Consider the following 18325-nt stretch of genomic DNA (forward strand, 5'->3'; position numbering starts at 1 on the left):
TACTAAAAGAAAATGAGCACACCAATAGCTGTATTTACATAAAATACATACAAGAATTACAAGAAAACCACCCACAATCTTTTATACCTTTCAGCGCAATCACTTTGCTGGCAGGATTCATGATGGCACTGTCTGCTGAGATTGGTCTTCGGATTGGATTACTGGGATCATTCATATCAATGATTACCACCTGGGCCTGTTCTCCTACTTTTTCTCTAATGCAAATGAATTTGTCTGACTCCATAGTCAGGGTACTGAAGCCAATGTTTGCTGGGTTGATACCCAGGTTCTGGAGCTGAAAAGAAATATAGATCATGTTACCAAATGTGAAAGTAAAATTTGACTTTCATATTATCATCAGTATAAATCCTAACTTAAGCATCATCAATGCAAGACCAACAGTGACAAGAATGGGAAAATAACAGATTTTCTTCATTGTCTTAAAAATAATGTGGCATTCAACTGCTGCGGTTAACCTCCACATTACAACTACAGAGGTTAGATGTGGAGCTAAAGGAGGAGCACCTTCTGAGTGCTGGTGTTTAGGGTTCAGGGATTCATGACCATTATGTTTCTTGGTGAACTGTAAATCTTTTAACTATTGGGCCCACCCTCTGCTATCCACACTAACTTAGCACAATTATTTATCACCCTCCATTAGGCTTTGAGGATCTGTAGTTTAAGGCAGAACGGTATTTTAAAAAGAAAAAGATGTAAAATGTCAGGAGTTCTCAAAACAAAGCTAGAATGAGCAAACAAGGCCATGTTGTGTAAAAAGTCAAAACAGACTGTACAGGAGTGGCTCTGTCAAATGCCTCCATATAATCAGTACTTATACGGAACCAGTCTAGAGAATTCTCTCCAGGAGAAGCACATACGTGCTAATGCATGGGGGTGTGCAAATGTCTAAGGAAGCTACAAGTACTTAAAATAGCATGGAACATATAAACTAAGAAAGGCTTCAGCAGGGAGGCAAGATTATACAGAGAGGCAAGAATTGCTTGCTTGACAAGCTAAATTTACCTCCTAAGAATCCTGAACTTACATTATAGGTGAAAGAGCTACTGAAGAATTTAAGCATTGGCTGGAGAGCTCTGACTGCTCTTCCAGAGGGCCCAGGTTCAATTCCCAGCAACCACATGACAGCTTACAATTGTCTAACTCCAGGATCCACCACCCTCACACAGACTTACATGCAGGCAAAACACCAATGCACACAAAATAAAAATAAATTATTAAAAAAAAATTTAAGCAGCTGGGCATGGTAGCATATGCCTGTAATCCAAGCAAAGGCAGGAGAAGATCTTAATGTGAGGGCAGCCTGATCTACAGAGAAAGTTCCAGGACAGCCAGGGCTACATAAAGAAACTATAAAATAAGGGAATTTTCACTCTATATAAATAGTAGACACTACATATTTGCTCAAAAACAGTGGCTCTACAGATGGTACAACTTTGAAAACTAGTGTGTGAGTACAGAAATCACCTGTGACTATAAAGATCTCCATTAATCTCTGGGTGATTAAATCCTTCTAAAAGTGACTGCCTGAAGGGCTGGCTCTACTAGCCCAGGCCAGATCATTCCCCATCTTCCCTTCACTGTGCTGGCTGAGCAATGTCAGCTGCATTTTATGGAATTCTTTTATCAAACTCTTTTGCTACAAATAAAACAGGCTAGGATCTGAACAAGGTCCAGAATGAGCTTAAGAAGCTTTCTTTTACTTTCACTTCCCTTTAATTCCTCAAATACTATTGGTATAACCAGTTATAAAATGTAGTTATAACTCAGACACAGCACCAGAGAGCAAAGAGCCAAGCAACTATCTAACCATTAATGGCATTAAGGTAGAACATTAACTAGCTTTATAAAATAAGCTCAAGATATGCTGCAATGCCAGGCTAATTCACAAGCTATAAAATAAGCAACTTATAATGAATGTGGTTATAATAAAACACTATGAATTAATTTTCACTTCTTTTTGACATTAACCTTTTGGGTCAAGACAGGGTTTCTCTGTGTTGCCCTGGCTGTCCTGGAACACAAAGACCTATCTGCCTGCCTCTGCCTCTCGAGTGCTGGGATGAAAAGCATGTGCCACTACCATCCAGCTTCTACTTTTAACTTCAGAACTGGAGAAAGATGAATGGAAGTTGTCCCCACATGTACAAAATGGACCATGAGTGGAATTCAGAGAGGAAGTCTTTTCTTTGGACAAACTAAGGAAAACCAAGTTATCCACCTCTTTCCTAAGGAATACACGTCTTTCAGATAGAGGGCCATTGGAATTTCTCAAAAGATTAATTGTGATAGTTTCCTTCTCAATAGTTGGAAAAAGTATTCCAATGGCTCAGAGTTCACATAGCTACACATATAAACACAGCATACTTCTAAATTACTCCATGAGAATTATATGACTCTCTTTCTCTCTACCCCAAGCCTTCTTCACCTACTGTACTTTTGAATTTCAGATATCGTTGTTTAATAATTTCTTTGGTTTCTGAAAAATGCAGGATTATGTAAGATGTGTTAGTCAGAAAGTAAAATTAAAAACAAAATAATTTAAGGAACAGGACACAACGACCGATAGACAGCCTGCAATGCCAGCACAGAGGGCGAAGCACAAGGGTTGCCAGGAATTTAAGACCAGCAGACTACAGAGATCTTCATTCAAAAGAGCTGAACAATAGGCTGGAGGGCTCTGCATTTAGAGAATTAGATGCTCTTCCAGAGTACCTGGGTTTGATTCTCATCACCTACATGTTACCTCACAACCATCTGTCAACAGCAGTTCCAATGGATCTGATGCTGCCTTCTAGCTTCTGTGGGTATTAGAATTTACACAGTGTATAGACAGGCCAACATCCATACACATAACACTTTAAAATATTTTTTTAAAATAGATATTTTAAAAAGTGATGTCACGCAGAGGTGGCACATGCAAAGGCAGGTGGGTTTCTGAGTTCAACAACAGCCTGGTTTACAAAGTGAGTTAGTTCCAGGACAGCCAGAGCTACATAGAGATAATATAAGCCAGACATTACTAACTGAACTCAGAAAAGGACTCCTTTCCTATCCTTCCAATTTCAAAGGTAACTCCAAGTCAAGAAGCCACTGTTATCAAAGACAGTAAAGCTAAAGAGTAGGAGGGTTGGTAGTTCCCTCTTGAAAAGGTAGTATTTGTCTTTACAAAACAAACAAACAAACAAACAAACCAGAAATGTGTTGACAGTTTGACTTGAGAAATGTGTTGACAGAAGGACATCCCCAGGGTACTTTGGCATGAAATTGAGTATTCAGAGCTCAGTCTGGTTAGTAAGGGGTTTAGTCTAGTCAAGGAGCATAGGTAAGGGTATTTTTATAAGTAAACGAGAACAAGGACAGGCAATGGGAAATCCATCATAAACTCAAGAATGAGTCACATGACTGACTTTTTTAGGAATGATGATGAAAGAACTTGAAAATACTCCAAGAGGCTGGGTTTGATAGCTTCTACCTGTGTTTTCACTTACTCAGAGGCTGAGGCACAAGATCATTATGTATAAAGCCAACCTGGGCTATATCACAACACTTATTCCAGGAAGAAAAAAGAGAGATAGATAGAGACAGACAGACAAAGAGTGAGAACAAAAGAGCAAGCATGCAAAAGTGAGTGTAATAGACAGCATGAGTTAAGTTTGTGTGTGTAGCAAGTGAATTAAATTGAAACTAAAATGTTTAAATATGCTTAAAAACACACTTAAACCAGGCATTGATGGCTCATGCCTTTAATCACTGAAATTACCCAGTTATAAACAATATGCAAACCTTTTCATTATGAACACCTTTACCCAGCACTCAAGAGGCAAAGGCAGGTGAATTTCTGTGAGTTCAAGGCCAACCTGATCTACAGAGCAAATTCTAGGACAGCCAGGGCTACAAAGAGAGCCCCTGTCTTTACAAAAAAAAAAAAAGTTTTCTTTATGATCTCTTCATTTCAATTTGGATAAAATTGGGAGAGGGGGCACTTCAGTCTAAGATTCTATAGGAGCAAGATAAAGTATTTCAAATCATCCATATTCTAGAGAGCATTTCCTTAATTCAAGACAATTACAGTAAATTTTATGATTATAAGGTAAGTAGCATCTAAGATTAACTGCTTTTTGATTCCCCATAAACAGTCCAAACCCTAGTTTTTCCACTAAAATAACCATTCAGAAGTTATATCTGTGTACTGTTCCTTCATTTCAAACATTTGGAATGACAATACCTACATTCAGAGCTGTGAAGATTTAATGTGAAATGCTACCAAAAAAAAAAAAAAAATACCATCAGGTCCTCAGTAGACATTACCAGTAACTACAACATGGCAGAACTGTGGGCCCAGCTCAAGTCAACTGCCTTTCATTGCATTTCATTATCTGCTTGATTCAGCTGTTCATAGGTTGTGGGTGTGAATTTCATTTCACTACACTGATAACAACTAGTAGGTTCTCAGAATGTTACTCAAGACCCTGAAATTTTCTCTTTCTTCCTCCGTCCCTCCCTCTCTCTGTGTTTTAAGACAGCCTTGCTATGTAGCCCAGTTGTACTACAGCAAATTGTATGCTCCAGAATGGCATTGAATGGACAGTGGGGGGGCATCGACCCTTCTACATCCTGAGAGATTTCAAGCATGTGGTCCCATGTCTTTTTTTTTTTTTCTTTCTTAGAAGGAAACTGTACTTTAATACTTGTAATTCTGCTATTTTGATTATTAAATTTCAAAAAATCAGAACCTTCAAAGCCATGCCACATATTCCTGCTAAGTAACCCTATTTAACTTTTTAATAGCATATAGAACAGCACTACTAAAGTCTTCTATCAAAACTAATAAATGTCTCTAATACTTGTGCTGGGAGAGGAAGCTAGCAAAGCTACTATCATTCAAGTGAACAATTACAATAAATTTCATAATTTGGTTATAAGTTCAAATGGCATCTAAAATTAATCCCTGGAATCCTCATAAAGAGCCCAATTTCTGGTTATAGCCCTGGTTTTTCCAATAAAATAACTATGGACAAGTTAATATATGTGTATTGTTTCTTCGTCTCAAACATTTGGAATGACGATACCTATTCTCAGAGCTGTGAGAATTTAATGTGAAATGCTAAAACTTACATGAGGTTAGTTTCAAAGTTTCTTTCATACTAAAACACTCAAGACTAAGAAGGGAAAGTGGAAAGTATGCATTCCACTTTTTTTTCCTTGTTGATATATACAAATTGACTCAAGCCACGGGGTTCAAAGCCCAGCTACTGAAAACAAATAGCAGTCACTTTTCCTGATCTGTCCATTCCCCACAATTCCAAGCTACCTTAGAAAATTCATCTTTAGGCTCCCCAAATAAAACATTACCATTAAGCTTTTTTTTTTCTTCTTATGTGTGTGAATGTTTTGCCTGCATGTATGTCTGTGTGACAAGTATGTGCCTGGTACCCACAGAAGTCCCAAGAGGGCAAGGGCATCAAACCCCCTGCTGTGAGCTACCATTTGGGTACTGGGTACTGAACCTAACTCCTCTGCAAGAACAACAGGTGCTCTTAACTGTTGAGCCATCGCTCCACCCCTCTACTGATCTTTAACATGCTATTCTGATATGTCTAGAACCTTCTTACACAGAAAGACCCCTTAAATAAATTTTTAAGATAATTGCTGGATGAAAAGATAAAATCCAGGAGTTGACATTAAAAAAAAACAATAACAACAACAAAACTGGTAAAAAGAAGGAAAATCTGTGATGGCTCAGTGGTTAAGAGCACTGGCTGTTCTAGAGGACCTGGATTCAATCCCCAGAACCTACATGGTGGCTCACACCATACATATATAACTCCAGTTCCAGGGATTCCAATGGCCTCTTCTGGTCTCCACAGGCACCCGATGGGCAACTAATGCTCAGTCCTATATGAAGGCACAACACTCATGCACATTAAAAGGGCTGTTATTTCTTAATTTCTTTTTTTCTCTTTTCAAATGTTTTATTTATTTTTATTTTGTATGCACTTGTGTTTTGTCTGCATTTATGTCCATTTGGGTGTCATGTGGGTCCCCTGGAAGAGCAGACAAAGTTTCCTAGTGCTGAGCCATCTCGCTAGCACCTATTTCTAAATTTCTTACAGAAGAAAGCTAACTAAAAAGTGGTAAAGTGAACAGGTCACATGGCTCAGCAAGACTTGCCAAGGTTTGGTATTTTGAGTTTGAGTCTTTGATCAACAAAGCAGAAGAACCCACTCCCACAAATTGTCCTCCAACCTCCATATATATGTTACACACAGGCATGTATAACACAAATAAATACATAAGTGCCAATTTTTAAAAGTGGTAACATGTAGGGTGTGGTATACTGGTACATGCCTGTAATATCTGTGCGTGGATGGCTAAGACAGGAGGATCTCAAGATTGGGGCCTGGGTTTCTACATAGTAAACCACTCTCCAAAATGTGGAAGGACGGACAAAATTCTTTAAGTACAATCATCACACTAATTGCTTCAGGGAGGAGGGGGAAAAAAAAAATCAATGGATGATAAAACTAATGGATTTTTTAAGGAGTGATGGAAATTTGTAGACTCAACATTATCTTCCTTAGAAGGTAATTACAGAGGAAAAGGAAATTTGTGGTGCAGAAAACTCAGCTCCAACTTCCATCAAGTTGTATCAGAAACAATGCATCAAACTGACAGCATATGTTTTCTAACACTTTAGTGATACTCTGTCTAAATAAGACAACCCAAATCACTACAACATAGTTGATAGGCCCAAACTGAGGAACACTTCACAAAATTATATACAACTGTACCTTTCCAAAAAGTACAGCACATTCTAGATTTTAAAAACCTAAAGACAAGTAGGGCCACTCAATGTAACTCAACCTGTTGTTTGAGTTATCTTTTGATATAGTCAACATTTTTGGAATAACTGATAAATCTGAGCAAGACCTGAGATAACCACCATCTGTTAATTCACCATTTTCTAATAACCATGTACTAATTTACCGCACCATACAGAAACTGTATTTTAGGGAGTTCTATCTTTATCGTTACCAAGCTCTAGAACTATAGTTTTTTTTTGTTTGTTTGTTTTTGTTTTTTTTTTTTTTTTTTTTTTTTTGATGCAGACTGTTCTGAAAGAAACTGGTCTGAATGTCATTCTACCATTTCCTAAGTAAACTTGACCAAGACAATTGCTTTGCTCTTGTTTTCTTGAACAGAACAACAAAACCTTGATAAGCCAAGGAACCAGGTTACTTGGTGTAGGTAAGCCAGTGCCAGAATACATAGTTTGGTCAAAAACTGGAAATACTGTTAAAGGACCACATGAACCATAAACGTATGCAATCTGGTAATATACACGCAGAAGAAAATGCTAGCACAAGGAACACAACCAAATAAAACCACACTTGCAACTGTATTTGTGCCTACTGAGTAATAAGTCTGCTCTGCTTCACCCATCCAGCAGTTCTTACATCTGATCAGACAGGAAGAAATGAATCACAAATCATTTTCTCTACAAGTACACACAAGGAAAATATGTCCCAGTAAATGCCTAGCACATGTGGAGCAGCTACATCAGCTGAAAACTGAAATACATGAAAGCTTGTGTTTCTGACAGCATTACTTAAGATTTATGTTTCACAATTAGTGCTTAGCACCACACTTTTCAGAACCTTCTTCCTTGTTTCTCTGAACAGTGATAACGTCAGCAAGTATACATGAGCTACTGCATTTCAGACAAACCTATTTTCTCAATGTTCTATGTATGTTTGCTTCTGCTAATTCTTGTAGCACAGAAGGACTCACTAAGTAGGAGTCATGAATTTAAAAGGTGAAGTTTTAGGTACTACATCTATAACCAGTATTCCACCATTACTTCCCCAGTACAGGTATTTCTAAGTATGCATTTCAAGATTTGGCTAACTTCCTACCTAGTCTAAGTATTTCATTCAGCCTAATTTCTTCTGCAAACACTAAACATCCTCTATCTTCCACCAGAACTAAACACAGAAAAAATGCTGAGCTGTCACTTCACTGGAAACTGGGCCTTCCTGGAAACTAGAAAGAAGAATGTCAAAAACTGCAGTTGCTGTAGTCTGCAGGAAATGAAGAATGCTGAGAATGCAGCGTTCCTTGGTTTATTCCATCAACAGGATACCAGCCATTGTTTTTGTTGGCTCCACAAATTTCAAGCAACAATTTTAACCTTTGCTGATCCTACACTTAAAACATACAGGTTTGCTTCTACTCCAGGTGAGTCTTTGAAGGAATCACTATTTCTTGAGAGAACTTTTGACTTTTGGCAATAACTACAAATTTAATACAATCAAGCAAAGAACCACTGCCAGAGACAAGGATTGAGCCATTTATTTTTGACAGCACAGGAGTCTTTTAGAGACCTAAAGAATTTTCATACTTATAACCTACTACTGACTGGGGATTTTGTTGGCATGTTTTTGTGTTTGTTCTTTTGAGGCAGCCCTGACTGTCCCCTGAACCTCACTCCATAGAGCAGGCTGGCCTCAAACTCAAGAGATATGCCTGTCTCTGCCTCCCAAGTGCTGGGATTAAGGGCATGCATCACCAATGCTCAGCTTAATGTGTAGGAATTTTTGGTCTCATTTGGTTTGGTTTTTCAAGACAGGGTTTTTCTGTATGGCCCTGGTTAACCTGAAACATGACGGAGAATTTAAAACAATTTTAAATTTAACAATTTCAAAAACATAAAATCCAATAATCAGATGAAATATTGATCAAGCTCCAGGGATATAGGAAAGTTTTTATTCCTGAAACTTAGAAGATGTAAATGGCATCCCAAGATTATGCCCTTTCTTGTACAAATGTAGGCAAAGAACACACCAAAGGCAAGAAGGGAGATTACTACAAGGGCTCAAGAAGATAAAATTTAGTGCCAACATAAAGACCCTCAAAAGCAGAGACAGGACTGTTGTTCAGTGGTAGCGTAAGGGCAAGCAAAAGGCCCTGGGCTCAGTTCCCAGGATTGTACAAAAACATTACGGGGACAGCTGGGCAAACACTAGGGCTTCCTGGTATGATTATCTAAAACCATTTTTCTATGTTATAATTCCATGACTTTTTAGCCAGAGTCTCAGGTCACAATAGTAGGCTGCTGCACATCCTCATTCCAATTTTCTATCACATGCTAACAGATCTGTTAAGAAGTTAGATCCAGGCAGTGGTGGGGCATGCCTTTAATCCTACAGCACTTTCTGTGAATTCAAGGCCAGCCTGATCTATGGAGCTAGTTTCCAGGGCAGCCACAGAGCTGTTACACAGAGAAACCCTGTCTCGAAACCCCCACAAAAAAGAAATTAGATATTGGGGGAGGGGTGTGGCTGAGATGGCTCAGTGGTTAAGAGCACTGGCTGCTCTTCCAAAGGGCCTAGGTTCAATTCCCAGGACCCACATGGCAGCCCACAACTATCGGTAACTCTGGTTCCAGGGGATCTGACACCTTCATACCAATGCACATAAGAATTAAGTTAAATAAATCAATATCATGCTGTACTATTTATTTTCTTCTTGAATTATTAATTTATAGCATAACCAGTTTACCAGGTGGTACAAGTTACATACCAGATTTTACAGATTAATTACTGAAATACCTTCTTGTGGCACAAATGCCACAAATGTCAAGCTAACATGAATGAATGAAATGGCATTTAACATGAAGAGTTGCAGGCTATATCAAAAGTGCTTAATATTAGCATTTCAGGGAGTTCAAACAAGAGTACAATCACTAAATAGTTTGCCTTCATTTAGCACCTATTACTTGGAAACTTTTTTTCCTTCCTTTTTTTCTTTTCTTTTTTTTTGGGGGGGGGGAGGGGTATCTTAATTTGTAGTTCACCCTGGCCTAAAATTGAAATCTGCCTCAACCTCCCAAATGCTGGAATTACAAGCATGTGTCCCCATGTCCATTTTCAATACAGTATTTTAAGTATAATTTTTGTATCAAACTTTTACTTTCATTAAACTGTAATTTTGTCACTAATTATTACTGAGGAAATTGAGGGAGAAGCAGATTTCAGGCTTTTAGGAACTTGTATTCAGACTATAGATCATATTTTCCAAAAAGAGAAAGAAAAATGCCATTTCAGTAATTACAGTCACTGAAACAGGTTTAGAAACCGAAGAACATGGTGTGGTGATGACACCTTTACTCCCAGCACTTGGGAGGCAGAGGCAGGTGGACCTCTACTTGAGTTTAAGACCAGACTCATCTACAAAACAAGTTTCAGGCCAGTTAGGGTCATACAGAGGGACCCTGTCTCAAATAAATAAACAAACAAACAAACAAATAAATAAATAAAAATCTTGTTTTTGTTTGGTCAAAGAGAATATCCTTAATGCTTAGAATAAGTTTTAGTTTAGCAAACCAGTCTTGGTTCCTTCATATAAACAGAGCTTGTTTCCATGATCTAAAAATAACCTTTATTCCATTTATTTTGGTTACTTAAATTCCTAAATATGCAACATATTCTTGGCTAGGCATGGTGGTACATGTCTGTAATCCCAGCACTTAAGAGGCTAAGATAGGAAAAGGCCAAGTTAGCACCAGATTGGGCTACATTGCAAAATCCTGTGTTCCTCCTGCCCAAACACACAGACAAAACATAATGTATGATCCCATTTATATAAAACAGCCACAAATTAAGTCCTTAGAGACAGAGAACAGATTACCAGTTGCCAAAGGATGGAAGAAATGAGAGGAAGATCGATTGTTGAGTAATTTCCATGCTAGGCAATGAAAATGTTGAAAATTTACACCTAAGTGATGTCACATTTAAGCACTACTCCTTCGATTTTTATGCTTATTTATTCAGAAATAGGGTATTCCTGTAAATTCTTGCCTGACCTTACACTCAAATCTTGCCTCAGTGCCCCATAGCAAGATTACAGTGAGTGCTGAGTTTCCAAAACATTGCCACAGACACAGCACCGAATGCGGTTCACAAGCATCTTCATGTTAAAAATGGTTTTCTGAATTTTATTAAAAAAAAAAAAAGAGCTAGGGCATTAGCTCAGAAATAAGAGATTATGCTTAGCAGGGGCAAGGCCCTGGGTTTTATTGCCAGAGGATGAGCACACATACACACTGCATTCACTCGCAAAAGCTTTTAACCCCTTTGAAAATATAAACTCAGATTAGGCAGACTTGACTTTCTATATATGAATGAAAAATAAACCTGTGCTGGAGAAAGGGTGCAGAGGATGAGTGCTTCCTGCTCCTCCAGGTGACAAGAGTTCAGTTCCCAACACCCACATTGCGTGCTTTCTAACTCCAGCTTCAGGGACCTCATCTGGCCTCCAACCTACCTGCTCCCCATTTATATTTAAAAAAAAAAGCAACTTGAAAAATATTTTTACACATCACATTTCAGAAACTATAATTCTTTGTTATGCTTTGAATGCATTCCCCCCCCCCCAAAGTTCATCTGTGGGAAACTAAAACATCAAACCATATGCAAATCATATTGTTGTCAGTAATGGTGGGCCTCTGGAGGCGCATTATGGTTTGAATATGAAATGTCTCCTACAGGCTCATGTGTCGAGTTACTTGGTCCTTAGCTACCTGGTTGCTTTATGTCAGAATTCTGGAGACCTGAGTGGGAGGGACATCATCCGATTGCTTCTAGCAATCATGACACGGAGAACCTCCTCAACCATGAGGAGGAAATACCCACTGCCATAATTTTCTACCCAAGCATATACACCCAAACAACCACAAACTGAAACCCCAAAACCCATTGCCTTCTTCAGGTCATATTCACAGATATCTTGGTCACAGCTACACCTCCCTCACACACACACACACACACAGAAGGTAACAAAGATTAGATGGGGGTAACACTGCTGTATAAGAGACAAGTCCAAGCCAACTAACCTCTTGCCATGTGATACCTTCTGCCAAATGCTGTAACCAGGCCCTCAAACACAAAACAATGTTCTTGCACTTGTCATCTCCCAGAATAAGCCAAATAAATGTCTAGTCTTTATAAATTACATGATCTCATATATTCTGCAATAGCCACAAAATCAACAGATAATGATTTTCATAAATATTTTTAACTAGTGCTTTTATTAGTACCAGAAAATCATCTCTATTCCAACTACTTTTAAAAAAATCCATTATGGTGGCACTGGAGAGATGGCTCAGTGGTTAAGATCACTGGTTGCTCTTCCAGAAGGACTCCAGCATCTGTTTGGTAATTCACAATCTTTAACTCTAGCTCCTGGGAATCCAACACCCTCTTCCTCTCCTATGCAGGCAAAACACTCATATACTACATATTAATATAATGTACATATATAATATATATATTACTCTATTAAGGTACAACCACTAAACTTTTAGACATGCTTCAAATTCCTATGTGCATATCAGGGAATTTCTTCCCATTTGTCTTAGAATATAAATTATCTGATATAAATTACCAGAAATTTTAAGACGTATAAAGTAGCCTTATATAACTACAGGTGATTTCAAGCACATAGTAGTTTTTGTAAATAATATTTTGGTGTTTAAATAAGTAACTGTGAGAAGTTTAGTAACTAATGCAGGCTTTTGTTTTTCCAATCAAGGTCTTGTTATATAATTATGGCTGGTTTGGTACTTAATATACAGGGCAAGCTGGTCTTGACTTGGAATATTCCTCTTGCTACCATATCAGGCTCAACAAGGCTCTTTTACTGTAAAAATCTAACTACTATCTACAATGTGTAGGTTGAGCATGTGCCATGACACCCAAGTGGAAGTCAGAGGACACAACTTTGTGCAGTTGGTTCTCTTCTTCCATCCTGAGTTCCAGGGACTTCTGCATCATCAGATTTCCATAGCAAGCACTTTTTCTTGCTGAGCCAACTTGCAGGTCCTCAGTAAGACTCCTAATAAATTCTTTCCTGAAAGATGCTTTATGGTTAAAAATCAAACAAACAGCCAGGTGGTAGTGGCACATACCTTAAATCCCAGCATTCATGAAGCAGAGGAAGGCAGATCTCTGTGAGTTAGAGAACAACCAAAGCTATGCAGAGAAGCCCTGTCTTGAACTCCATCCTCCAAAAAAAAAATCAAACAAAAATTCATCTTGTGTACAGTTCACTATGCCCAAATACAGACTACGGCAGAATGGGGAAAGAATGGGTTTTATAAACCTTGTACCCTTTACAGGGTTCTTTTCACCTGATTCATAATCCTCAAACTAAGGTCCATTCCAAGTTCTATAAGCCTATACATTTATAAATTCTACAAGTTGAACATGTGTAGTCTTTTGAGCCAACAGTTCAGAAATAAATGAAAACAACTGTTAACTTTTCATCTACTATGAGAGTCCCCATTTCAATAGATGAAGATTATCAAAACACTGTCATCTCTAAGACTCTTTGGTATGTATCACCATAGGGTTCTTCCCTCCCCTACTCCAGAAATAGTCCAGGTATAGAAAACTGGGAACAATTTGACAGAACTCCAAGATCTTGGTTTCGATAACTGGGCAGACTGCAGTTTTCTCCTTCAACATATGTACCTTGAGTAAGTAAAAAGACACTTCTCCAAGGGAGTTGAGAAGGATTAATATTTACAAGGTCTAAATATTATGCCATACACACAACAGTCTAACATCACAGTTGCCAAGAAGTATACTAATAAATGAGGAAGTGGGGCTGAGCTAAAACCCTGACACAATTAAATAAAACCCAGACTGGCATTTTCAGAACTGTACACTGCAGTTTAAAGTTTCATAGCATGATGAAATGTGGTTTTAATGAGTTTGGCTCCTATTCTTGCAGAAATATCCAGAAAAGAAAGCCTATGTAACCTAATTTAAAAGCAAATAAACAAACAAAAATGAATTACCTATTAAGTCAGAACAGGAAATACTAACATAGCTGGCAGTTCTGCTTCCAAAGAACAACCCTACAGATCTGCAACCATTTCCCTTCTTATCCCTACGACACTCAAGCTGAGCAAGCATATTTTACTCCTCCCTCCCTCCCTGGTCTTCAAGTACAATGTCTTCCACTTCGTTTTGCATTAGTATAAATCCAAAAATCATGAACATATAGTGAAATAGACAATAGCGGCTTCAGAATGGAACACACTCACGCTGTCATTAAGGAAAGGGTCCCAAAACCTCTTCCTTATGAGAGGGATACTGATAATCCTGGTCACAAGTTAACTTGACCCTATTTTTTTTTTTTTTTTTAATATTTTATCTAAGAACTTAGAGAAAATCCCTTTAAAGGTAAGGAAAAAATGTTGGCTCATAAAAAAAAGCAATTATGCCACCACACATGGTAGCACAAGCCTGTAATTCTAGCTCTTGGGAAGCTAAGAGTTCAAGGGTATTTAGTCTACATACACAGAAAAGACCCTATCTTCAAAACAAAACCACCTAAACTAAAACTACTGGGGCTGGAGATGGCTCAGTAGTTAAGAACAACCACTAGCTACGCTTCTAGATGACCTGGATTCAATTCCCAGCATCCTAAGCGTGACTTCCCAATGTCTGTACTCCAGATCTAGGGGATTCAACTCCCTCTTCTGGGCTCTGAGGGCACTGAAAACAGACACACACACACACACACACACACACACACACACACAGAGAGAGAGAGAGAGAGAGAGAGAGAGAGAGAGAGAGAGAGAGAGACCAAACACTGAAATGCATGAAAAGCAACACTACTAAATGCATGAATTAAAGAATCCCTCAGTATAGAACAAGCAATAGTGACATATTTTTTCAATTTTATTATAGTGTGTGCGCGTGCATGCATACGCATGCCATGGTATGTACATGGAGGTCAAAGGACAACTTTGTGCATTAGATATAGATATAAATTAGTTTGTGAGGAGCTACAGAGATGGATCACAGGTTAAGAGCACTGACTGTTCTTCTCCCAGAGGTCCTGAGTTCAATTCCCAGTGACCACATGATAGCTCACAACCATCTGTAATGAGATCTAGTGCCCTGTTCTGGTCTGCAGGAATACCTTCAGACAGAATATTGTATATATAATAAATAAATCTTTAAAAAAGAATTACTCTGTGAAGTCAGTGCAGCAGGTTCAAGTGACTGAATTCAGGTAGGTAGGTTTGCGCAAAGTGCCTTTACCAGCTTAGCCACCTCACTGACCTAATTGTGATATTTTTGCAGTTAAAACTACATAGACTATTAATTGACGAAAGCACCTTGACAAACTGAAAGTATAAATATTAAAATCTAATCACTATCTGTGTGGCCCCTTAAGTTTACTTTTGTAACTTTAACGTTACCATCTGTTAAGGAAGGTAATCCCAACTATCCAAGGGGATGAGCATAAGACATTTAGCACGTTTTTAGTATGTAATAGGTATTTAAATAACTGTAAAAGTCAATGGAGTTTGATTTTGTAGCTCAAATTTGAGGGCAATTATCCAAGCTTTTGGCCATCCCTACAATTTATAACATTAATTAGAGTTGATGAGTTGATGGTAGACACCTAGAGGTATGATTGTTACTGGCTTACAAAATAGGATTTCATGTAGCGTTAGTATGGCAATATATGTAAAATGAATTCATTCTAGTATAAAGGACTATCAACTATGGACATATTTTCCACCTCGGTGAATATATTGACTTCACCATTACCACCTTTAAGAATGTAGACATAGGAGACCATGAACTTGAGACCAGTCTTCTTGACTACACAACCAAGGACACCCTATTCTAAAACAAACAAATAAACAACAAAAAACAAAACAACAGTAGGGAATGGTGGGGCACAGGCTGCTATCATTCTGAATACAGACTATACCAACTTCTAGACTAGACTGGTCTATACAGTGACACACTGCCTCAAAGAGAGGAGGGGGGTAATTATATTAATAACGGCCTGGCTAGTACTCCATGTGTCTTTTATTAGATGTGATTAATGAGGTTTCTAAAAAAAAAAAAATCTGCACAATGAACAACAATTAAAACTATAACAAAGTCATACAATGAAAGTTCATAGATTTGGAGGGAGACAATTTCAGATCACTAATTTTTAAAAACACTGTTGTATTAAATCCTACATATCAAATGTTCAGATATTCAAAAGCCCTACATAGAGACAACACCCATGGTTATAAATGAGACAAGAATCCAAGATGCAATCTGTATTATTCATATGTACAGCCAATACCTCACATTGAGCTCTTGAAACTTGAATACAGTGACTCACATTAGTTCAAATCAAATAATAGTTGATGATTGAGTCAACTAGCAGAAAATCCAGCAAGCTGGGCATGGTGGAGAATGTCTTTGGAAGCCCAGTACTGGGGAAACAGAGGCTGGCGGATCACTTTGAATTTGAGGCAAGCTGGTCTACATGAGTTCCAAACTACTTAGGGCAAAATAGTAAGGCCCTGTATGAAAAAATAAATAATAAACCAAAATAAATCAGAACAGAAAAAAAGTAAAATAATCTAGGTGTGCAAATGTGATTTCCTTATAATAATAAAATATATAATCTCTAAATACATATCAAGTGCTTCTAATGAAGATAAGGTCTAGACCCAGATGTATGGGTGCAAAATACCCACTTTAAATAAAATTTTAAAGTAAATCCAAATGTTCAAAAATTGTAAAATACCTTAATAGCAAATTTTATACTGATTACATGATACAATAGTATTTTCAGTGTAATGAGTTAAATAAAACATGAATTCCACCTACCACACAATTTAAAGCAAAAGTGGCTCACATTCGTTAGTCAGCACTTGTTTCACCAACCCCAGCCCTCCTTTGTTCACTATATCACATCACTAATCACACTTTAAACAGCTAAGGCCAAAGTCCAACAGGAAACAAAAGCAGTAGGAAATCTGTGCAGCTTCTTGCTCTTTTTTAAAAAAAATAGTTTTATTTATTTTATGCCATGAGCATTTTGCCTGCATATACATATGTGAACCAAGTATGCCCGGTGTCCTCAAAGGTCAGAAAAGCCCCTAGAATTGGAGTTAAAGATGATTTTGAGTTGTCATTTGTGTGCTAGGAACCAAACCCAGGTGCTCTAAGAGTAGCAATCACTGTTAAGCACTGAGGCATCTCTACAGTCCCTGCATAGCATCTCGTAAAAACAATCACTGCAGCAGTGCATGGTAGCAGGCCTAGAACCCCGGCATTAAGTAGGCTAAGAAGCAAGAGAATTTTGAGTCTGAAGTTACCCTATGCAACATCAGCAAGACACTGTCTCAAAAATAGATGATTTATGGCTAGGTGCAATGGTATATATGCTTGTAGTCCCAGCACTCTGGAACCAGAGGCAAGTAGATCTTAGAGAGTTCAAGTCTAGCCTGGCTGGTATATAGTGAGTTCCAGACCAGACAGAGCTACACAGTAAGACCCTGTCAAGAAAAAAGGGAAGGGAAGGGAAAGAAAAAAATTACTGGTTTAGGACTCCTAGACACAGATCCCGTTCTGACTAGGACTATGGTCCCTGAGTACTACCTTCAGCCTCACTTTCTTCATTGTACTGAAAGAAAGGGCCAAGGACCGAGTGAAGACAGGAAAGGGCCCAACATACAACAGATATTCAAGAATCTGGGTTCTCTTCACTCTCCAGTCCTCATTTATCACTGTGTCCCTAAAGAAAGACAGAAATCCCCAGCTGTGGTCAGAACAATTGTCCCAACAGCAAACTACAAATTTCAGCGCATTAAAATGAGACCTATAGTTTTATATACCTTTAAGTATTCCCCAATAAGAGCACAATATTTTCATTAAAACTAGCTAAACTCCTAAAAGCTGAGTAAACTAAGATTTAGGAAAATTCTGGGGGAAAAAAAAATGTCTGCAGTTTAGAAAGTCTTTCCAAGGTAGACTAAAGTGTAATTCCAGGTGATATGCTCTCCTAGTTTACGTAAGCATACATTACACCCCAGGAAAACACTGTCTTCTTTTTGAAAACCAAAACTTTAGCAAGAATCCTACCATTCAGCTCAGTAACATATTGCATAATTGCATTTATAGATCAAAGGGAGAACAGGGTGGGGAGATTTGTAAATGAAAACTAAAAGTACCCGAGTGTTCAACAGGATGTGCTAATTGTAAAGATGCTTCATATGACATGAATTGAGAATTTCAGACAGTGGGTTTTTTTTGTTGTTGGTGGTGGTGGTTTCTTTTCTTTTAAACAGGGTTTTGTTGGATGGTAAACTTTCTGAGTTCTGCAGCCTATAATTCCTTCAAGATCTGCAACTCTGACAAAAATTCCTTCACTACATAAAATATTAACATTTATGTGATGTGATTGTTGTTCCAAGCCTCAGTAACAG

General features: G+C 38.0%; 1 protein-coding gene across 2 annotated transcripts in view; it reads right to left on the minus strand.

The window, feature by feature from the left end:
- Cltc (clathrin heavy chain) overlaps window positions 1-18325 on the minus strand; it is a 61121-nt gene that overhangs the window by 40333 nt on the left and 2463 nt on the right. For both annotated transcript variants that reach the window (XM_051187577.1, XM_051187652.1), the window contains exon 2: window positions 88-295. In XM_051187577.1, the coding sequence (XP_051043534.1) occupies window positions 88-295 (208 nt within the window). The remainder of the gene's footprint in view (window positions 1-87; window positions 296-18325) is intronic.

This window comes from Phodopus roborovskii, unplaced genomic scaffold (assembly GCF_943737965.1).
Source record: "Phodopus roborovskii unplaced genomic scaffold, PHOROB, whole genome shotgun sequence".
NCBI classification, from domain to species: Eukaryota; Metazoa; Chordata; class Mammalia; order Rodentia; family Cricetidae; genus Phodopus; species Phodopus roborovskii.